The sequence below is a fragment of the Anarrhichthys ocellatus genome, unplaced genomic scaffold (assembly GCF_004355925.1).
Source record: "Anarrhichthys ocellatus isolate YVR2014 unplaced genomic scaffold, GSC_Weel_1.0 scaffold19, whole genome shotgun sequence".
NCBI classification, from domain to species: Eukaryota; Metazoa; Chordata; class Actinopteri; order Perciformes; family Anarhichadidae; genus Anarrhichthys; species Anarrhichthys ocellatus.
Genome location: NW_022280049.1, coordinates 927,176 through 951,497, shown reverse-complemented (window position 1 = coordinate 951,497; position 24,322 = coordinate 927,176). Strand labels below are relative to the sequence as shown.

The window sequence follows — 24,322 nt, the reverse complement described above, 5'->3', positions numbered from 1 at the left end:
AGAGAGAGAGAGAGAGAGAGAGAGAGAGAGAGAGAGAGAGAGAGAGAATGTCACTATTTACAGTTTCATGCTAATTCCTTTCTTTAACGTTTCACACCCTCACCCTCAGACCTCATCATGTTGGCCTGGGGGTGTGTGAAAAAGCACATGTGTGTCTGTGTGTGTTCATGTGTATGCGCTGTCACCAGAGCAAGCCCAGTGTGGAGGACCAGGCACAGACCAAAGAGTTGCAAATCCCCAACAGTGTTCATTTAGAAGGGTTCATGCTGGCAGTGCGGACGTGAACACACACACATACACACACACACACACACACACACACACACACACACCGACACACACACACACAGGAAGCTCCCAGGCCCATCCCATGCAGTGTGATGTAATGAGATATCTGTCGTTTCCCATTCGAGCCTCTTCATCCTCCACAGAGGAAAACCACTGACGGAGAGGCGAGGGGAAAAAGGAAAGGAGAGAACGGAAACTAGAGGACAAGGAGCAGAATCAGATATTTCTGTTTTTGTCTTCCTCGCCTCTCTGTTTAAGGGAGTAATATGTCTCCATCTCTGTCCATCCTATTGTAATGGAGTAGGTCTCACTACGCTGCCTGAGGAAATTGCCTTATAGTCCCTCTGCCCCTTTTCTATATGTGGACACATACACACACACATACACAGACCACACACACTCTCATGGCGTTGGCCCCAGTGACACTGCTTAAATATTAATGACCTGGTTCTCTCTCATTAATAATAGCTGCAGCGCTGATTACTCTGTGAATACCACTGTGTGTGTGTGTGTGTGTGTACACATATGGAAGTGTGCCTACTCACAATGTGTGAGCCAAGTATTTGTTCTGCCCGTCACTGGCATATTACACTGTGAATCGCTCCAAAAAGATTACTGACATTGCATTACTGAGGTAAATTAAATAACATTGAATTATATAACAGTGAGGATGTTAAAGGTTAATATATGGTGATAAATCCAATGTCAGTTTGTGTCAGAGTGAGTGTCAAGAGCAGACATGCACATACACACATGAAAAATAAGTAAACGTGGATAAGCAACACACACACAAATGCATAGACTTACAAATATACAGAAACAACCACACAGGCGGGCATTCAATCAGCTAAGCCATGCATGAGGCATGTGAGATGCAGCTGGCTTAAACTAGCTTAGTACGGGACACAACACACACACACTCACGCGCACACACACACACACACACTGGGGCCAACAAATAGCACGAGTAGACATCAGTATCCATTGGGTTGCAATGGAGAACTTTCATCCCTCTGCTAAGAATAGCAATACTGTAGCGAGCCACAAAAGAGGAGAGTGTGATTTGATGAGCTGTGTGTCCTTTAGTAATCATGAGTCAGCATATTACAGCAGCACACGCGGTAAATGGAAGGCAATCCCAAATAGGGTATTCACCAATTTCATTTACATTGAATGTGTGCCCTGTTGTGTACAACATTCCCATTTCCCTGATGAATTACATTGAACTGCATTGAGACAAGGAGGGAAAGGGAGGAAAAGAAAGAACTAGAGCAAGAGAGAAAGAGGAAATATAATCAGTGTTTCTTTACATTGTAATACAGATACAGAGGAACTGGACACACTGTTTAGGAATTGAAAAGAAGCAGTGTTCCCCAATCTTTTATCACTCACTTACATACATCTCGATAATCCATGCAGCACACACTTCATCCTGCTTTTGTCCACCTTTTCAGGCCATCCTGACGCTCAGCCCTCATCTACCCTCAAGCAGAGGCACAATTAGGACTTTAATTCCCGATGAGCCCCCAACCCGCCGCCCCCCTCATCCCGGGTCTCTCTGGACCTGGCTGTCGTTACTTGCATTGTCTGGCTATGGCTGATGGAAATCATCTTATTAGCGTTGAGCTAATGTCTGCTCTGGATTCCTGGGACACTCTGGCCACCCCTATTTTAATTGGCTGACTCGATTAATATTTCATGTGTTTAAACACAGCACATCACCTTTACCTTCGCTGGCTCTGACCCTGTGGCTGGCTGCTCGGTATGTCAGCTGGTGAATATAGATAAGGGAGAATATTTTCAGTGACCAACCACATTGTGGCTTTGGATTTTGGGGATTTAAGTTATGTTTTGTCAACTGTTTTAGTTAAATGAATGTATTATTAAGAAATTGATATTGATGGGGAATCAAAGGATTACAGTTAAAAATGCCACCGATGTATCTATAATTTGAAAGCTTTGGAGTGCCGACGTGTTCATATTAATACATATGTAAGACCAGAGCAGTAATGTTTGGATGAACTGTGTGGAGTGTGTGCAAGCCACCACTAGTTCCTGTTGATCATGTGCCACTTCCTCTATTCTTGATCTGTGGACTAAGATTTCTTTACCTTTTCTGGCCTGTAACTCAGTTCTTAGGTCACAAAACTCTCATGATCCCACCAATCTGGTAAAATATCAGCAATCTTAACGTTGTACAGATGTCAAGGGAATTTGAGTAATGTTTGAAAATCAAGTTTATTTCTAATTCAATATATCAGTTTTAGAAATCTCCTGCTACCCAGTCAGCATTTTAAGTGACCCGATATCACAATGAACCCAAAAAACCTTTAAGTAAGATCTGGATTCACTGAGCACGAGATGGAAAAATTGCAGGTGAGCATGTAGCTCACTCAGTAACACACACACACACACACACACACACCTGGCAGCCCCGGGGCTACCTCCAGGACAGAACGGGTGATGGAGCTGAGGGAAGGAAAGGAAAACGCAAGGAGTGGAATAAGTTGGGGAGGGAGGTATAAAAATAAAGGAGAAAGAAAAGAGAAGAGATACGACGACTGACAACTCATTGCTTACTTAGAAGTTGTAATATCATAAAATTCATTTAAGGTCATAACAGCAACAATGGACTGCTATGTCCATATAACAGTACAGTTATGAATCTTTTAGTCTAGTTTTGGCTGCAGTACAGGTCATAAACCTCACCCCCTCCATGTTAGTGGATAGGACATGGGCCAAAGTTTAAAAAAAATTAGTACAGATCAAATACAACTTTCCCAATCTAATCCTTATCAAGCTGATGTGTGTTCAAGTGTCCATTGTACTGATAAGTTCGGTTTTAATTAGTTATTTGATGCAATAAGAAGAATGTAGGAAGTGGGGATGCGTCCATCTATATTTACAGTCTGCGGTTCTGAGTCAGGGATCCTCCGGGCTTCTCTTCCTGCGGGGATCAGGTACTATTCTACTATAGAGAGCCAGAGACACTGGTTTGCACTCAGTCTAATTCTATGGTTTACAATGAAGACGTCATTTTCATCTTCACTCTTGAAATGTCCAGCACAACAAAGGGAGCTGCATTCGGGTTTCTTCCCAAGGTGACTTCAAGGTGAAGTTTGCCATGTAAAGGAAAGAAAACCTTGAGATATGTGTGAGTGTGACGAAGCTCCACTGCCTCCATTTTACACATTGAAGTCTGTCAGGGGCAGGACTACCGCATTTGTGAAAAGGTTTTATAAAAAACGACCAAACTGTCTGATGCTGAGTTGCATTGTGGGTAATGATGTAAGTGTCATGTTTTTGCAAGGACGGAAAATGTGTGGAATAGACAAAGACGGCATCTCTGATTCTGCTGCTGGGTTGTTGATCCTATTTTTTTCTTTCATGTCCATCGTGAGTCTGACTATGTTGTTAAATCAGTGGCGTACTCTGTTAAAGTCATATACAACATGCTCTTTTTTTGTATGAGAACCCACACTGGTAACAAAGAACAGAAAATACATTTTTTTTAATTGTGATGACCGATGTGCTGTAAGAATGTCCTTCTTGGTGCTATTTTAAAGAATAACAGAAAATGGAATATATTACAAAGGCGACATACCTTTTCTTATGAAGGAATTAACATGTATGATACATCTTTCTGTGCAACCGTATCCTCATGTGAGCTAATATGAAATTAGATTGGAGACAGAAAACAGCTTACTGAAATCTAAATCCCATGATCCAGTGTGTATTCATCATCTCACACTGAATTTCTATGTTGTTCTCCATATGTTAGCACAACACTCTACCTCACATGCTCTGGCTGAATACAATCGCAGGATTGGTATTTTCTGGGGTTTCTTAGCTTTTGATTAAAAGCAGAACCAACATTTGCTTTGCAGCACCATATGGTATACACTTAAATGTGCAGCTTCTGTGTGAGCCAGTTTGACACAGCCAGGCTCACAGGAGCAAGAAAGCAAACAAAGGTGTTATGAGTTTCAACAAGTAATTAAATAGCTGAAAAAAGTTATCAATCTGAAAAATATTGCTTTCCTTATTGATGAAAAGTTCAGTATTTGGAAAACATGGAGAATTCAGCACATTATTTGAGGTCTCTAATAGACAACAGAGTGACAATAATCAAACTCGACATGGCACTAGACTTTATTTGGCAGCCCTAAATGTGCAAATTGGTGCTAGGAGGAATATAAGCACAGTTCGGACTGTAATGTGACAGCTTCGACAGCTAGGAGTATGTGCGCACATGTGTGTATGTGTGTGTGCGTGAGTCATGGCTGCTCCTGCGGCCTTTAACACCCAGTCATCTGTCATCCATCGGCTCAGCTCTGCAGTGCTGCCGTCTCAATCGCCTGACATAATATTGCGCACACAAACACACACACACAAACGAACACACACACACACGCAACACTCACTTTCTCCGTCTCTCTCCTTCTCTCACACAAACACACGCAGTATTTTGACAATGTGCCACCAGCACCGAGTGTGAGGGGCAGAGAAACACACCTACACACCTACACACACGCACACACCGTGTCCCCACAGTGTTCCCTGATTAACGAGATGGTTTGTTCTCTTCCTCAGGCCTGGACCAATCAGGCACGAGGACACAAATCTCTCCCCGCTGGTGATGCTGAAGGCCACTGGCCACTATTTATTGGCAATCTCAGCCCTGACTACCCAGACAGAGAGAGGAACACGCTTGTCACAGGAAGACACCACCACCGTGTCTCCGTGTGTGTTTTTCATGTGCTCCAGGTGAATTCTGCTACGGGAGATAAATATGCCCGCAAGTGTCATGAAATAACAGTTTCACAGAGCATCACAGAAATACACACACAACAAGATATACTGAGGGATCTCCTCATTTATAGATTGTGTGGGTGTGTCAATAGAGAAGAGGCATTAAAGCCACACACCCATCAAAGCTGTGATTAAAGCAGATTAGAACTTCTCCACTAACAGAAAAATGTCTTCTTATAGCTCAACACAATTATTCCCTCTTTTTCTAGCTCTCTGGACTTAATTAGCGGGGTTTAGCAAGCTTGGTGTCTTAGAAGCCCAGCTAAACATTAGTAATTGCCGTGTTTATCTGCTTCCAGAGTAAAAATAACCCACATAGGGAGGTTGTGACAGTGTGGCTGCTGTCACTAAAGCAGTATTCCTGTTTTGTGCGTGGAAATCTGAAAACAGCTCCTCTTGGCAGATTCTTATTTCATTTCTTTCTAAAAACGCCTCGATGACAGCTTTGTTGGTGAAACATTTAACACTGTTCCCAGCGGTTATTTTAAGAAGACTTAAATTGTTAACAGTGTTTCTCTTTTAAATGGCTTCAAAATCATATCAGTACCTAAATTACAGATAGTCCTGCCATGGACTCTAAAGGTTTGAACTAGAGGGACAAGGAATTTAACAAGAAGGCAATTTGTCCCTCATCTTGTCTTATACTTCTCTTATCTGTCCTCTGCTCATTCGCTATCCTGTTTCTGTCTTATCTATCTTGTTTACCTCCCAAATAAGGGGCACCCTTTGAAAATCTGTGCAGACTTATTACTGGTTCATATCCAAAGACAACAAGCAGCGTGCGTAAGATACAGAGACACTACAGGAAAACACACTGCAAACATCCAAGGTATGCAAATGTCTCACGCTTAACATTAATTAACAACTAAGTTATGAAATATGAGAAAGTCAACATCTACTACGCTCTAGTGATATCGATGCCATACAAGAATTCAAATGCGGGGAGACGTAGTGGGAGGAAACGTAGAAGAACAGGCGCCAGAACTGAACTCGGCCCGTACTGTATGTGAGTCACTCTTATAGTCAGACACACTGATCTCAAACCTGGCTCAAAGTCATTACAAGAGGCCGGCCAGAGCGGTTTCAAGGGCAGGAAATGTGGGTGAGAATTTAAAGTTATAATTCTTAAGATTATCATGAAATCAAATCACGTTTTTTGACGCTATTTATCGTCAGCATTTTTTTAAGCAACAGCCATTTAATGTAATTAACTCTGCATTTACCTCAGCAACAAAGAAGTGCTCCTTTGTTTTGTCTTTTCATGTCCTGTCTACACCACAAGTGGGGATTTGTTGCAGTGCGAAGATTGACATATGTAGCTAAATGGTCACCTTGTACCTACACGTTACAAAATATCTGACCAGTTTCACAATGTAGCATACAGCATTAAGGACTGAAAATGATTGCATCAATACAGCAGTTACAGGTGCAACAGAGCACACTACTGACCACACCCAGCAGTAATGTGCTAGCTAATACATGCATTATTGATATACTGGTGTTAACCAGATGCTGGAAAACTAACGTTACATGGACGCTGGAAACACTAACGTTACCTGGATGCTCGATAACGAAAATAAAAAGAAGGGACAGATGGTTTGTGGGGGAGCACAGCAAGAAAAAGATGAGCAGCAGAGGTCAAAGGAAGACAGCGAAGGCAGGGGTTAGCTTCCAGTAGAAAACACACACAGAGTAGAGTCGAGTAGAATGAGCTCAAGCCAGAACACTGGGGATTGTCAGCTTGATTGGGAATCTTTTCAAAAATCTCCCAGAGTTCTGAGCGATGGTAGGAAGTCTGGAGAAAGAGAAGGATCACAGGGGGAATGTGGGTAATATGCCAGGGGAGTGAACTAACTTTTCTCTGGCGTCAGCACATCTGCTGTGGAGGATGATCTGTCTCCCTCTCATTGCTACAGGAGGACACATGGCAGCAGAGTTCTCACATAAGCTGCACTGTGGCGACACACACGGAAAGAGTAGACATTCCAGCGTGCTCTCTTTAATTGTCTCAGCGTGATTGTTACCACAGCTGCAGAGGACACGTTACATAAAAGGCAAAGGGCTTTCACAGTCACCTTCTACTAGCTGTGCAAACCAGTGGCTCAATTATATCTATTACACGCTCGTCAGATGCAGATCATCCCACAGTGGAACCAACAAAATACTTCAAATCAACCCTGATCTGATTCATGTAGCTTCTGATGTGGTTATTATGAATTTTCCAGCATTGCGTCACCAAAACTTGCATTATCAAATGTGTTTTGTGTAACGTCACGCAAGACAGATCACGCTTTTTATCAACATAGCAAGGCAACGCATTGGTATCTGAAAACTGTTTTGCTGTCAATGGATTTCATAGCTGCTCCTGGCAACTAAAGCATAACTAATACACCGGACTACATTAAGGTTTTTAATGCATCCTCAGTCCTTGCTCTTCCTCAGCAACATTTTCTTTTCTACGGACGGTATTGTTTTGTCTTCAAGAGTACCTTCAGGTTCTGATTGAGCAATCAGCCTCTGCGTTCTTCTTTATGATTCATGTTTTCTGTGTTTCAGAAACTTAGGGAGAAGATCTTTGTCTTGGCAAAAAGGTCACAGTGATCTTTTTGAAAATAATAAAACAATAAATTGACTTTCCTTAACTACAGCCAAGTGTAATTGACGCAGTACCCGAACCGCTGTTTTTACTCTTAGAGTCCTGCACTTTTCAAGCCTCACCATACATCAAGTTTAAGATTGTCACACTTCTTTATTCAGAAGAAATTTAAACGCAATACAAAGCAGCAATTACCTTTCATCCAAAGCATATTTAAAGCTAATTTAAAGTACGGAAACATATGAACTGGGATAGTGAATTTATACAGTATATGTCAAACAAGACGGGCTTTCTTGTTCCTGCACGTGACCACTTTGCATGCGAGTGTACAAACATACAGTACACATGCACACATATTCTACAAGCCATAACTTTTACTCCTGTTTTCTATTTCTGTTATACATTTTTGACAGAGATCGAGTTATTCAATTCAACTGTAGATATCCAATCATAAAAAGTTAAAATAGAAAGGACACATACGTACTGCCTTACTGTACATATTTCTTCAAACTCAAATCTGGAGGTGATTATAATATTTATTTTTGCCGTAATAAAAAAGGATAATTTGCTGTAGTGGATTATACAGTTATTATACAGTTTATAGATAAAATTCTATTAAACTGCAATTAATTATTGTATCCAATTATGGATGAAAGGCCATGTTTTGCCCGACATGGCCTTCCATCCTGCCAAGAGTAACTAAATCATGTTGCGGAAGCCACACTACACCGGGTGGGAACAGAGCCGGTGGGACGACGAAACACAATTAAAAAGTATCATTGCAGCTTTGAAAAATGAAGACGAATAACCCAGCACACAGTTTGCCTCCTCCCTTCACTGTGTTACTGTAATTGCTCCATACAAGCACACGCCATTAAAAGGTCAGGCACCAACAGCGTACGGACAACCACAACATGACCCATCTGGATTTGACAGTCACTCCGGTTCATTGGGCGCAGTAAACAGAATGGCAAACGTGTATTTTCAGCCCCTGCTAAGCTCTAAGCGGGCCTTGTTTTCTCCTTCCTCTAATCTCTGCAGCTATTCTCCACTTTTATTTGAGCTATATCGGAACACATCAGACTAATGCTACAAGACACGTCAGCAAGCTCAGTGGGAGCAAAGAAATGATGACATAGGAAGATGAAGATGATTGAATTTTCTCTTTCCCTCCTCCCACCTCTCTCTTAGATCCAACAGTTCTTCATCACTTATTTAAACTGCCCATTTTTAACCCACCGTCTGAACCGTAAACTTTTCTGTCCTCGATGCTCACGGCTGGTATTATCGCCATTGTTCAATAAAGAAGCACAGAGCTGTGTTTCATTCAATTGAGCTCCCCCAGGGTGCACAGTGGCAAATGAACTGCAGCCTAACAAACTCCCACCACCACACATCACTCTGCTAATCAGACAGCAGCCGTCTGAGCATTATTGCCATTGTGTAAACAAATAGCAACGCACTCTACGACTAAGAATCCTTTTCTGGTGATTTCCACCGTTTCACATGATCTTCATCAGCAGATGGACTGTGCTTAGTTGGCATGGGGCTGCATCTGTTGACATGACGGATGAGTAGCCATTGTAATTTCACCCAAAGGACTTTAAGGACTTCTAGTTTTTGAAAATGTAATACAGTTGAAAACTCTGGAAAGAGCTAGAAAGTGAACTTTAAGTAACTACATCCAAGGTGAAGAATAAACGTTCGTGCTTAATGTATAAGTTAAAAAAGTGCTCCAATATGGATGAACAGTTGCTGAGCGTGCATGTCAACGCACATCCATGACAACAAACGCAATCAGCAGATGAAGATTATGGGATGCGGTTTTGCCACATTTCGATTGTTTCATGTTTCTGGCAACATACACATTTATCATGGCAGCAATAGAGAATTTATAGAGACACATACCACTAACAGGGCATTGAAGTAGATAACTGCCGCACACACACACAGACACTCTGCTGTAATAGTGGTGAATGCATTTGGGTGTCCAGATGAAAGCCTCATCTACATGAGAGGCTCCATTAACCTCTGAACCATAGTATTTCATCCTCTTTACAGACGCATTGCTACATTAACCTACATGGTGCTTCAGTTAGTGACTACTCGTACTGTGTAGGAGCTCTTTTAGAAAACAATGACAAATTTTCCTGCTCAAGCATGCATATCACGGAAGCTTATTCAGCGGTAGCAATGGCTCCCACACTTCTCTGAGGAGTGCCAGATTTAACACAGCATGTGTGTTTGTGTGTGCATGTGTACAGAGTGTGTATGCAGCATTGTGACAGAAGTGGGAGGAAGGAAGTCACACGCCATCTCCTCTTCCATGAGATTCTGTCCCTTAGGTTGGCTGGTTACATAACTGATGCTATCACAGAACACTGGCCACCTCCAGGGAGGTCGGTTGCACGTAATGGTAGTCACACAGTTGTACCTGCTGCTTTGTGTGAGCCCTGCATCTAATCCTGCATCATGAAAATGAAGATACAATGATATTATGTGTTAATATTACTTTTACGGGCCTGCATTCATAGTCAAGCGATAGCATGCACAGGGCCATTGCTCATGTATTCTCAAACACAAATTGTTTCTATCTGAACTGTTTTGTCTTTGTTAAAGATAATTTATAGGAGATTGGGAGCATCTCCATTGCCTCTCAAACGGCTCTTAACATGGCGTCTGCTGAGTCGGCGGTTCGCCGCTAACAGCGCTAACAGTGTTGACCTGAAGGTGGGTGCTCCCGGAACAATGCCGTTTCCTTTTGTAACCGCCGTATGAGGGCAGTGCACTAAAAGCATGCATGTAAACAAAGTAAGGTGACATTACTCCACTATATCTTTTCATAGTGGTTCGCTGCTTTATCAATGGTCTGAATTGCACTTTTAAGGACCTAAACTGTGAAAAAAAATACGAGTACATCTAGACAGCTCTATGATCTAATCATAATGGCTGAATGCGTTCTCTAATGTAATCAAACACATTCTGTGAACACACTAACCCTATGCTTAACCTCTACATTATATCTCTTATCTTACTCAACTCTTCAGGCCTCTGAAAAGGTCAAACTAAACGGTGTATTTTCATTCAGCAAAGCCCCCGATTAGAATCATTGACCATGTTTTGTTTTTATCTTTCAACGTCAACATTTGTTAAGATTCTTTATCTCAGGTGGTTACGGTTAGGAAAACATTATAGACATATGAAGTTAGAGTTAGCAATGCGGCATTAATTGCAGGTCTGTGACTGGACACAAACTATTCATTACACACCCATACACTAAACTGACCTCCACACCCCTACTTTCCACCTCACTACATCTACTACTACGGCACACTACTATTTGCATTGGCACTCATGGCGATCATGGACGTAACAACGAAAGATACTGGGCTGAGAGAAAAGGACACAATAAAAACAAATCTTTACAAGGAAATGCTAAATGTTGTGCTTTCTTACAGTATTTTCGATTCAGGTAGTCATCCCGAGTCCTCCAGATTGGGACCACTGCTTTGTTATCAAAATACTTTTCTCTGGACCCAATGATGATCTTGGATGATCATCACTGTACATCAGAAATAAATTTAAAAAAAACACAAGGACACACACATTGTTGTATAGCAGGATTTTGACATCAAAAGTCTGGTATTTAAAATATGAACACCACATCAGAAGCAGCACCAAGGCTTACTGCTATGTCACTATGATCACCATGATTATAGTGACACTCGTAATCACTAAGTCTGTAATAACACTATACTCCTTCATCCCTCCAAGGCGGCCCTTCTGCTCCATCCCATCCTCTGCTTGCTCACTCTCTTTTTGTCTCACAGACAGAAAGAAACCCACACACAGACTGTGGGTCATTGCGGCAGCGGTGGCTGCAGACCGGAGCAGAGGTCGGTCGCACCCTGCTATTATCCCAGGAGTCCTGCTCTGTTTAAAGGCACCGCTGTGGCATGGTGAGTGATGGCTCAATAGAGGGGCCTGCTGGGAGCTTACCAGCAGGTGAGGAGTCAGGCGAGCCAGAGGGAGAACACACACAGAGGAACGCGGCGCAGGCACACGGACGCACCACCGGTGGACGCACACACGCCGTCAGTCAGTCACGAGTGAAACAGGCAAGAAATAAAACCTGCAAAACGCACAGGGACGTACGCATACATGCCAAAATGCATGACTGTGCACACGCACACACACACATATGCTGAGTGTGGTAAAAAGCCAGCCGTGCTCTCTAGGGATGGAACCGGTGGCCGCAGAGAGGGAGAAAGGAAGCAGCTGGCTGCTGAAACACTTCCCCTCCTAACACTGTAATTTCCTCCCAGAGGCACACCTGGGCCAGCACTCATTCACACATATATAGGATATACTGTGTGTGTGTGTGTGTGTGTGTACGTACAGTGCACAGCACCAGTGTATGTGTTTGGTCTTTAGTGTGTGTATGTTTCTGCTTGGCTCATGTGCGTGTGCTTATGCAGGTGTGCACTAATGTACACTGCTGAGCTAAAGTGGCTCCCGACTGCCCAATATAACACCCATATTATTATATGGCATTACACGTTATTACATACATAAAACACATGTTTCGTTCAAAATGCAAGCTGTGAAACAGAATGTGGCGCCGCTGTTCTGCTGACTTGAAATCAGCTTCAGCTGCTGCTACAATGTGGCCAAACAAATACTTTGTTATAGAGCTTTATTTGATGGATACAAAACAAGTCAAAACTTTTATAATTTTAAGTCTTAAGTGAATGATTATCAAGTAACACCTTCCTTTCCTGAAGAGAGTATATTTACATTTTGGACAACCCATATTTATCCACGCTATAATGGTTCACTGAAGTTAATGTTTCCAAGTTCTGGAGAACTTTGTTTTTTTGTGCTGAAAATGCTCAGCCTCAGAAAAGCCTTGGCAGATGCCATTGTTGACATAAGCTCTATATATATGGTAAAGGAATTCCCCTCTAAAACTACTGGTTTTAGAGCTCAAAGCAGCAGCCTAAAGACACTCATTACAGACGGCTCCTGGTTTTATTCAGTCAAGGGCTTTCACAGACAATTTAGCTTTGGGGCAAATGGGAAGACTGTGCTGAAATGGGAATATGTTGCATCAGGGAACTTGGCAAGGAAATGGAAAAGGCAAGAGAGGCATTCATCTCGCAGTTAAGAAATGAGATGTGTGGTGTTTTGAGGAACCTGATTGTGTAAATGCAATTTATCTGCTAAATTGGGATTACAAAAGATTTTCTGTTTTTGTAAATATAGTGGTCAGACAAGTTTAATTACATTATTTTAATCACTTTCACACCTCAAAAGTCAGTAATCATCCCTCAAAACACAGGAGCACTTTGTAACAACAGCAAGTAGAAACAGTCAAAGTTGAATTGACATTTTTAGGAACCATTTTAATGTTCACCTTTGTTTTTTCTTCCTAAAAATAGCTGGATCAGGTATCGGTGACAATGTGGCAAATCTATTCAGTTCAATTCTATGTTTGTATATATCTTTAATAGAGATTTAATTATTGTTTAACTTGTGATAAAGTTGTTGCCTTAAAAAAGATCTACATATGAATTGAAATTCCTGTTAATGTTGAATATTTTTTACCAAGTTGCTGCTGGTCGACTGTTACTATTTGATAATAAATAACTCAGGAAGTTTATATCTGTGTATTTATTTGTTGAATTCAATGTTTAAGTCAAGCCTGACGTGACCCCACACACAGAGGGAAGATCTCAGTCCTTTCCACACAGTGAGGCAAACAGCTGGTATCTGATCGGTACTTGCTACCCGCCGACCAACCCAAAGCCCGGGTATCTGAAAAAGTTACATCAGTGCATCCCTACATCGGACTTCTATTTAGCATTGTAATGAAAGCCAAAACTACAAAAATAAGACGTGGGTTTAGGAATTTCCCTTCAATGTACCTACAGCTTGTGGAAGTGCAGGACCGAAGTAAAGGATTTAGAGGACGTTCTTGCTCTTAAATAAGCCTCATAAGACATAAGAAGAGTGTCACTTTATCGGGGTTGTTCAGGTGGCTATTTGGGATTTCAACAAGAGGCACGCTGTACTGCAAAGTGCCTACTGGGACCCCCTGTTACATACTGAAGAGGAATTCAGGCCATTTATGAGTAGTGTGTGTGTGTGTGTGTGTGTGTGTGTGTCTGTGTGTGTGTGTGTGTGCTCACATTTCTAAGTGCTTAGTCACGAGTCTCCTCTTAAAACCCTTGCACCATATGTCTATCCTTGTGTCACACCGGCAGAGACAGAGAAAGAAGGAAAAAGAAGGAGGGAGTAAAGTGAGAGGCAGAGAGAGAGTGGGTTCTCGAGGGAGCCCCCACTGGCCTCTGTCTGACCCCCTCCAATTTCCTCTCAGCCCAAGCAGACGCATCATTGTATCAGTGCTGTGCGACGTGGTGTGCACCGCCAACACAACAACAGCTCACATCAGCCCAGCACAGTAAAGCACAACACAGTACAACACTAAACAAGAACAGCACAGAACAGCAGCACCTGAGAGGTTAAACAAACGCTGGCTTTGTGCAGATGCACGGAGTCCTGTGTAGCTGTCTCAGACCTCCGCCCAGTGTCAGTCCACCAGCTAATTGAAATCGCATTGCCCTGGAGGCTGCAGGGAGCCTTTCTGCCTTGAGAACAATACAGATCTCTGAAATGTCAATGAAAACAAGTCAGCCGCAAAGGACTGCATTTTGTAACACAATTCTGTAACGCCGTACGCAAGCTGAATGATAGTTACCATGCTACCAAAATATAACAGTCTAACATGTTGCTTATGTAGTGCTGAAAGGCGTAATCAAACAAGAAAAAAGTTAGGAAAGTTGTGAATTTTATCTATAATAATTTTGTGGGAGTTTAGTACAGGTAGCAGACTAGGTGAGGGGAATTATGGGAAAAAGCCCTCTGGTAGTCCATCTGTTTGGGCAAGTCTCAGTGCCCTGGACACAACACTGCACTGGCACGCACGCACACGCATGCTTAGACACACAATTGAACCAACACACCCAAACAGGGAGTCCAGTCCCGCTAGCGAAATACCAAACCCCACCCTCAATGTCCAGCCTCAAAAAACAAAAAAGATGAGAGTTGGTTTGGGGCAAAGAAAGTTGCACGTAAAGCTACAGTAAACCCCACAGGAAAAAGGGGAAATACAATGAGCAGAACAGAGAGACCCTGATGAAAACCACAGATAAAAGCAGCAGATCTAATTACATTGTAAGGGGCGAAGAAAAGACAGATTGAAGGACGGAGTCCTGTCCGCCCAGAAAAAAAATAACGGCAATCCTTCGTTTTCTATCGGCGCAGCGATTAATTGACGAGTGTGCCACATTAATAATAAAGCTTGCTCTCTCCACTTAGGACATTGATTCACACCTCCTCAGCTTATGGTGTAGGAACCCAATCAATCTCGCTCCTTATTCATCTCTCTCTCTCTCCTTCTTGAGCTCCTCTATTACCTTGCTAAATATAACTTTCTTCCCTCTGTCTTTAGCCAGGAAATGAGTCCAACATTCAATAACTGGCTGTGAATTAAGCATGCCAGGGCGAAAGAGATGTCCAGAAATGATTGATTGATTATGAATTAATTCACTAATGTCCCTGATTGATCTACAGGAAGGAGTGATTGTCTGAGAAAGACGATATGAGGGAATAAAAGAGGAGAGGACATTTTTTTGTTCTTTTTTCTTTCAGGAAAAGAGGTGTAATGGCAGCAGGGTCTATAATGTGCTTCCTATGCATCCACATGGCTGTGATATTACAGTGATATGATGTAACAACCGGAAGGTAAACCTATGTTTACATAATGCTGTGGTCTAGAATAGCTAAGACAAAGATAACAAGGAAAAAGAGAAGAGAAACGAAGAGAGAGAGAGATCCACATCAAATGCTACTGGGAGCAGCACATGCCTGCGTGTCTCTCTGTCTGTCAGTCTGTCTGTCTGCTTGGCCTTGAAAAATCCCAGCACTCAAAGCCAGACGACCACAGAACTCATGCCCACGCCATACATGCACGCACACAGAGACACAAAGACACACACACACATACACACTGTGGCCTGCTCTATCCTACGCTATTGATCTGCACCCCACTCTTCATTAGAAAGAAAGATTCAAAGACAACAAGGAGCAGTGAGACGTGTTGTGTGTGTCTGCGTGTCTGCGTGCATGCAGCACGTATGCGTGTTCAGAAGTGTAAATGTATGATCAAGGGAGTTGTGTAAGCTGCGTGTGGTTACATCCTGTATATGCGAGTGTGTGTGTGTGTGTCTGTGTGTGTGTGGATGTACTGCCAGGTATCAGTAACAGTGGGAGCAGATCTGTGTTACTCTAATGCAGTCTGTCATCACTGGGTGTTCCTATGGAAACTCTCTCTCTCCCTCTTTCTCTCTCTCTCTCTCTCTCTGTATATTATTAGACATTCTTGAGTCAACTGCTCAGAATAGGAAGACACAGATCTCATCTATTGTGATACACTTGTTATAAAGCGCTTCGTCTCGCTCCTGTACAAAATGGGAGAGACTTGATTCTGTGAGAACATTTTTGCTTTTGGTGATTAGTTGAGATGTAGACTCTTGCACAGGTTGGGGGTCACAATTGATTGACTTGTAGGCATCAGATCAATCACTGTGACTGGGCAGCCACTTCTGACACAAGCCTGAGGAAGGCATCGCAGTTATATTCTTTCCCTGCAGGCTGATGCTTCAGGTTTTAGCCCTGGTTGAATCTCTATTTGAGTTGAAACAATGGGATTCAGAGCTCAGAGTTTAGCAGTCTGGAGTCTTTCTGTTGATGCATGAGCCTCAAGTTTTCAGAATTGTATATATAGTTCAAATATTTGTGTGTATTCACTGGATAACAACTATAACACAGCATTTTTTTCTGGGAATATAACAACAGACATTTGGTAATACTGCAAATATATCATCACTGGGCCATAGGCCTTGTTTCTCACAAAATATCAGCCAGCTAAAAGATAAATAAAAAAACACAATTAAATTGATTCAATTCCTCTTATCAACACTTACCAGACATGACATTACCTTGAAGTAAATTGAACAAACTCATTTTACTGCGGCAAGGTCACATTTTCTAATTTCATTGTAAAGACATAAGATTTGAGGGTAATACAAGATACAAAATGATGAACAGCTGTATTCGTATGATGGAAATATAATTCTGCTCACTGCTGTGATTCACTGCTATAATTCTGTGTTCAGACCTTGAGTTTTAAAGCCCATTTTAATACACATTTATCTTCCTTCCTTCATACCCCAGAGCCGACACGCTGTGTCAAACTCTAAGTATTATGCTTCCTCTAAAATAATAGCCCGACTTGTTGTTTCACTTCATTTATTTCATCTGTGGAGTGGAAAATGGAGGCAGACGACGAGAACCCAATGACTTGAGTGCCAGCTGTTAATTGTGGAGGCAGCCAAGGCAGTGTATAATTCTATAAAAGATACAGAGGGTGTTACCTTACCAATCAAACACGTCTCCATATGTCGCTCCTTTAATCTCTTTGACAGTAGGGTATGCTCACGCTGTGACATGCCGTCTTTGCATATAATGGTTCGATTATATAAGCAGGTGTGTTTGAGGGAAGAATGGCTTGAGATACTAGTTTATTTCAGGGGGAGTATGGTATGTGAAGTGTTCAAGATGTACTGCAGAGAACATTGATGACAACAAAAAGTCTGCAGGTTTCCCATTTAGGATGAATGATCGGGGACTTAGCTTGCAGTCAGTGTCATATCATTATTTCCACATGTCAGGAAAAAAAATGGAGAAGATGGGAGTAAAATAAAGCACAGAGCTGAAGAGTGCAGCATTCAGTGAAGGGTGTGTACAAGTGGAGGACGGCTCAGCCGGAGCCACAGACTGACCTCTGGAGTGGAAGTCTGCTGCCATGCTGCTGACGGGCGCTTTCTTTACGGCGGAGGAGCGATAGACGACGTGTGTCCTTCCTCCTTCTCCCTCCTCCTCCTCTCCTCTCACTCCGTCGCCCCTCTCCACCGGTTCGATAAAAAACTCCTCTTGCTCCATCCTGATCATACCAGCCTGGAAGAGAGTGTGGGAAATGAATACTTGTAGGTGAACTCTGACGTCATGTTAATGCATGTCAGTCCGTCATATAAACACAAAACACAGAGCTGCCGCTCCTCCCTCGTTTGCCTATCGCTCTTTTCTCCATCCACCCTTCACATATTCTCTTGCCCTGACAGTTTAAACCAGAAATAGTCATTTTCTTTTCTCCACTGCTGTGTTAGGGGCATGCTGGGAGAAAAGAGACGAGGACGGGAGAGGACAGTGATCCCTCCTGGGGCACAGGTCCATAGTGACAACCGGCATCTAAAATGGTCAACACACAGCAGGAGATGAAACGGTCGAACTACCATCCTGGACTAACACATTCTGTCAGGTAATTCCCCACAACCACCTTCCACACCCACACACACACACACACACACACAYACACACACACACACACACACACACACACACATACTCTCTCTCTCAAACACACATGACAAGTGCACAAATGCAAACTCACAGTGAGAGAGTGAAAGCAGGGAAGTGAGGAGAGAGACTGCAAAAGAGATGGTGAGAAGTTAAGAAGCGTGCATACAGAACGCACACGCAAAAAGGAGTTGCGTGCACATAAACGGGGAAAACAGGCACTGGGAAAATTGCCCGTCACTCTCTCTTATTCCATCTGTCTGTTTAAGACAACTGGTAATTACCAAGGCAACGCACTGCTGTAGAGGAAAGCCATGGGGGAGAACACACAGAGAGGATGGAGAGGCTTTGGAGAGGAAGAGCGCAAAAGAAAGAGAGCGATAAATGAAGAGAGACGTCGATGCGATCAGCGCTTGTCCCGCTTCTCCCTCCGCTCTGACAAGAGAAGGAAGGGATGATGAGCGAGTTGAATAGAGAAAAGTGAGCTGATGGTAAAAAAAAAAAAAAGAAAAAGCAGCGTACATTACAGATGAATGTGTGATGAAAAGCTGCTTGTGGACCTTTTCTTCACATAGTTTTGCTCAAACAGACAGAAATGCCACGCTGGGGCACAATGACTATATGTCTATATTAACCTGTTACATCTGTCATCTCATTTAACCCACAACCAAAATGAATATGGATTCCATATTGACATATGTTTTTGCGCATAATGACAGGAGTAAAGTCAAACTCTACAAACATATTTCAGGGATGGATGGAAATCTGTTTGTAAAAAGATTATATTATCTTCAGACAAAGATGGTCAAGAGGTTTTTGAGAGGATAAACACTAAGCACTCTTTGCCAGAAAGCCTTTGACTTACTACACTGAATATTCATGTTATGTGCTTTATTTACTTATTGCAATACAGTTTCTCTATTTTGTAACTATATTACTGCTCCGTCTCCTCCGTCTCAGGCAGAACTTCCACCCATTGCCCGTCTGTCCTGCAATCCTTCCTCTGTAGCTCTTCTCCATATTTGTTGGAGTTGATCATGTTTTTTTTTTGTGTGTGTGTTCTTTTTCTTTTCAACTGCTGCCTATGTGTTGTCAAAGTGGGCAAAATGTTTTATCATTTATTTGTCATATTTGCACGTGTTTTCTTTCTGCTGCAGTGAGTTCAGCTGTCTCAACCACCTATAAATAAAGTTAATTTGACTTCATGTGAATAGAATAGAGAAAGATAAAATGAGAGTTAGTCCTTTGACTCTGTCAGGAGCCCACTGTGTGAGCTGCAGTCATGAGAGAAGTGAGCTTGAAGTCATTATTACACTTATTGTACACTACCTACATGGAGCCTGAACTTAACAAATATGAGGTTTTAATTTATGAGAGCACCTTGGCTCTAAAATCTATTCTTTCCTTTAGCATACTACTTATTGAGCTCTAAGAACTTGTGTGCTCCCTGAATTCCTCAGAGAGGCTGATTTGAAAGGAAATGGATATTAACAAAAGTGGCCCTTCGGAAATAAAAAACGTGCTCTTATTCTTTACTCTCGTCCTCTGCCATTCCTCTCTCTCTCTCCTTTTCCCCGCCAGCCTGAGGCTTTGGTCCCGGAAGGATGTCGACATGCAGCCGACCTGCCCTCTCACACTCCCTCCCTCCCTCCCTCCCCCGCCCGCCCGCCCGCCCGCCCCTCTCCCTCTTTCTCCCTCCACCCTTCTCATCCCTCCATTTCCCCGAGCCGTGGTGCGGCATTCCGATCGGAGCTGATGGATCTGCGATGGTGCATGCATTTCCACTCCAGAATACCAAGCAGTGGGGAGAGGAGAGCTGTGTCAAAGAAAAAAGATGACATGTGGGACTGGGAGACATGGTCGGATCGATCGGAGCCGGCATAGTGGGGGCGGAGGGTTAGAGAGAGAGGAAGGTGCAAGGGAGCAGAAGAACTGGACAAGTGCTTTGAAAAAGCCTCAGTGTATAAAGCATCAAAGCGCCTGCACGACTTTCCACAGTGAGAAGCATTGTCTTCATCTCCTCTAAAGCAGGAGCAGCCAAGTCCCAGTCGAGGGGATTACAGGGAGGCTTGTCCAAATACTGTGTCCAGAACTACTGAGAGACATTTTAGACTCATCGGCAGCACACCAGACGCCTTAATGTGGCAACACCCGTTGGGGTATTCAAAGGCAGGGTAGGGTTAAGGGCCACATAAACATGTAAAGGTCAACCGTGACGACCCATTGTTGGAACGGCTGTATGCTAAAGTATCTGGCTGGACTGGAGTGAATGTACCTGAATTAATCAAATAAAGAAAAAAGGAAGTGTAGTTGAACAACACCTCCAAAAAGTCGAACAACTGTGACAGCTTGGTGATACTTCTCTTTGCTATTTTTGCATGCATTTTTAAGACAGCCCCTAAATTGAGCTCGTTATTTTCCCATCGACTGTCAAGTCACGCAAGATTTTCACAGCTCCAGGCGCCGTGGTGACAGCACCTGCGCAACATCAGTCAAGCTTTATCCTGAAGTGCCAAACCAATACTGTACGGTGGTTTTACCGAGGGTGAACCGTGCAGAATGACTGAATATCAAACTTAAGACTATCCACACCTTTGTATTTTGTTTTGTTCACCCATATGTTAACAGTTTTACCTGGATTACTTTTAACAGCAGGATAACAGAATTCTGATATTAGACTTATTTCTGAAGCTGAATTTTGGAAATGTATCCTCGATGGACATCGTTGTAGAGGGTGAGCTCTACTGATTGCAGCAGTGGGTGCATGATGTCTATGTGTATATCTAAAATTCTATAAATGTCGTTCTGACCATGATGTCAATTTCCACTTGTTGCATGCATACAGCCTTTATAAATAAACTCCCGTCCCCACGAAAACAACTTTGTGGCAACTAAACTTTAGGTTTAGGAAATGATCGTGGTTTGTGTTAAAATACCTACGGAAGTGATGTCACTTAAATACGGGAATAAATCAACGTTAACTTCTCCCACGAACAGCGGTCTCCTGGGTCAACGACCGTTTGTTGTTTTAAATAACTTTCATATTTATAATATTGGGTATGTCGAGGTGAATCAGGAGATGATAGAACCTCTTGGTTTTTCCTTTGTAATTATATATATATTTAGCATTACTCTATGACTCGCCTGCTCAGGGATCTCCATGGCATCAGCTGCCTCGCTAGTTGCTGTTCTCTTATTACAGTAAATTCATTGTGCTCCTTTGGGTGATGAGCCTGAAGATGTTTTATTAGGTTTGACATGTTAAAATGCAGCTTATTAGCTCCACTCCCCTCATGAGACACTTAAATATGACACAGTTGCCTTCTGCATCTCATCTTCATTGATTATAAAAGATTTTCTCATCACACACACACACACACACACACGCATGCACACACACACACACAGGAAGTGTTGGTGCACATCTGGCTGAAAATGTCATGGCTGAGCCTGGAGTTTAAATGGATTTCTATTATATGTTCACTGTTACTGGGTCTGTGTCACCACAACATCTGAACATTTGCATATAGTGGAGGAAACATGGTAATGGAAACATTGCTTGTTAGTATCAAAATAAACAGAAGTTTCTGAATTGAATGCTAATAGGGCCAAAATTATACTATGAGAAATGATTAATAATTTAATTATTAATTAATAAGATGCTAAAAATACATTTTCAAATTTCTAATGGAAGGTTTCCATAGGTAAGCATGGGTATTATTTGGAGTAACCCGATTCTTTTTCTTTTGTTGCATAGATTAATTTCGCACATGTGTTGTAATAATAACTAACAGAAAAAACAACAATCAATAAAATGAACAGTGAACATATACAGCAAATCCTGAATAAAGTAAATACAGAAATAAATTGAATATGTTTGAAATGGACTACGCAGAAGTAAACCCTTATGAACCTCTTTCTATAACTTAAATAATGTAAATAATGAACCTCATGTCGATCATAAATACATTTTATTTTCTGGTAGGAAACTGATGTTTTCACATGTTTCTGTTCAATGCCTTGAGCGCTACAAACAAACCTCCCTTCACCTCTGATCTTCTGTGAAGGTGGTGACGTCTAAGAAAGCATGGTTAGACACCACCACGACTAAGTTTAAATATGCTCTGATGTATGACATCAACTGATGTCATATGAACAATTTTAATAATGGGATTTTCACATCCATAATTCCTCATGCCTTAAGATCATTACAGTAGATGCTTTGTCATGTCTGAAAAGCTCAATCAACATATTATGGACTATTGGTAGTGAACGTCACATCTGCATATTTTAAACACGTAGTGGAATTCACCTGCTTAGTGAACCGAGTCGAGGGAATCGATGCCACCGCTCAACATAAGGCTTAGCTGAAGAAAGACAGTAACTGAAACACGTACTTCGATATTAATGTTGTCAAAATGTTATGACTTTGCTGCTTCACTGAGACTCAAATGAACAAAGAAATGCAAAGCTAGAAAGATGTCTTACTTTTGAGCCGTCTGATGTATTTCAGTTCATATTTCAATCAATTTAAACTCTTCCTTCGGTAGATTTCCTTCACACGGAATTATGATGCAAATTACATCAGAGTAATTTATCATCAAAATTAAAGAAGAGAAAAGTTTTGCACAACCTGCACCAAATATCCACAACTGGCTCATTATCAAAGAAAACACGCCCACAACTCAGCGTATATAACCGGGTTATTATTACTGTCGTGGCCATTGAGATGGTGACACTAACCACAACACTCCCTCTGAGACCTAGAGCCAAATCTGGATCCTACACACCGAGTGTCCAGTTACAACAGGAGGATCCTCTGTGTTTGAAGGCACACCAAGCTCTATTTGAGGATCTGAAAGGAGTAACTCAAGTCCTGGATAAGTGTCCTGAGGGGCACGTGAGACAGACGAGCAGCATAAAAGCAGTGTAGTGGAGTGGAGGAGCGGATGTTGTGGTGAGGATCAAAGTCACACCCGGTCGGGGCCCTTCAGCTCAGTCCACCACGGGCAGTGTGTGAGAGCGTGGGTCTGATCCGGAGCCACTATGTGTGTGTTTGATCTGATTAATAACCCTGCTACTGCTGGCTACCTTCACACACATCCACAGGCCGGCAGGGCAGACACAGTCACACAAGCACAAACACACACATCCGTGCACAAATATAGCTTTGATAGTGACTCACTCGTACTGTGTAACCCTCCAATTCATTCACCCTTTGAGTCATAAGAGAATCAGGCCCGTACAATAGTAAAGCTGATTTGACAAATTAGACACACTTCAAAAAGAGAGCGAGATTAAGAGAACACGTCACCGTAAATATTAAATTGTACCTTTACGCTCCCCCGCTTATAAGCTCTGAGAAAGCCACGTTTTGTGTTTGGATTATGAATATTGCTCTGGCAAAAATGTAAATTTATCTGACATTTATGAAGGCGGCATGAAGCAAAGCTATTGAAAACATTCAGGGAAGCTCTATACAGACACTTGTGTGACCCTTGGCACTGCTTTACTCTCGCAGGAGAAAAGGTATCGAGAGCCGCGGGAGCAGGACGAGGGAGAGAACTGCAGTTAAGGTAACGTATTAACACGGATTCATTAAGTGAATGAAATTATTTGATTAATGTCCTGAAGAGCGAGGCGATTACCAAATTATATGTTAATCAGGGATATGCAACGAGGAGGAGAATAAATCCAATGTGACAAACAAAATATATCAAACATAAACACATGAAAGGAGGGAGGCCTTGTCATACATAAACCTTGACATATCTTTTTCTGTCTGTCAGTTGCCCAAACACACTCACACACATGCATATACATGCTTACAGATACTGTCAGTGTACGTGTGTTTCTTTGTGATAGCCAGATGCCAGTGTGATTTAAGCCGTGCAGGACTTAGCGATGAAGCCACATCCCTGTCATCCTGCTCAGCTGATTACATAGAGTGGTCTCCAAAAAAGGTCACACACCTATACACACCTTTGCATACATACATATGCATGGTAGCCCTGTCCCACTCATAATTCTAACCCTCTTTCTTCACCTCATTTGCAAATTGTTCATCTTTGACCTATTTTTGATAAGTATGTCAGCTAAATCTCTCTCTCTCTCTCTCTCTCTCTCTCTCTCTCTCTCTCTCTCTCT

The 24,322-nt window shown here is 42.3% G+C and overlaps 1 protein-coding gene across 3 annotated transcripts in view; it reads right to left on the bottom strand.

The window, feature by feature from the left end:
* The window catches only part of LOC116389488 (A disintegrin and metalloproteinase with thrombospondin motifs 2-like), a 157,130-nt gene that overhangs the window by 37,577 nt on the left and 95,231 nt on the right, over positions 1-24,322 (bottom strand). For all 3 annotated transcript variants that reach the window (XM_031858193.1, XM_031858191.1, XM_031858194.1), the window contains exon 3: positions 17,602-17,776. In XM_031858193.1, coding sequence (XP_031714053.1) covers positions 17,602-17,776 — 175 coding nt within the window. The remainder of the gene's footprint in view (positions 1-17,601; positions 17,777-24,322) is intronic.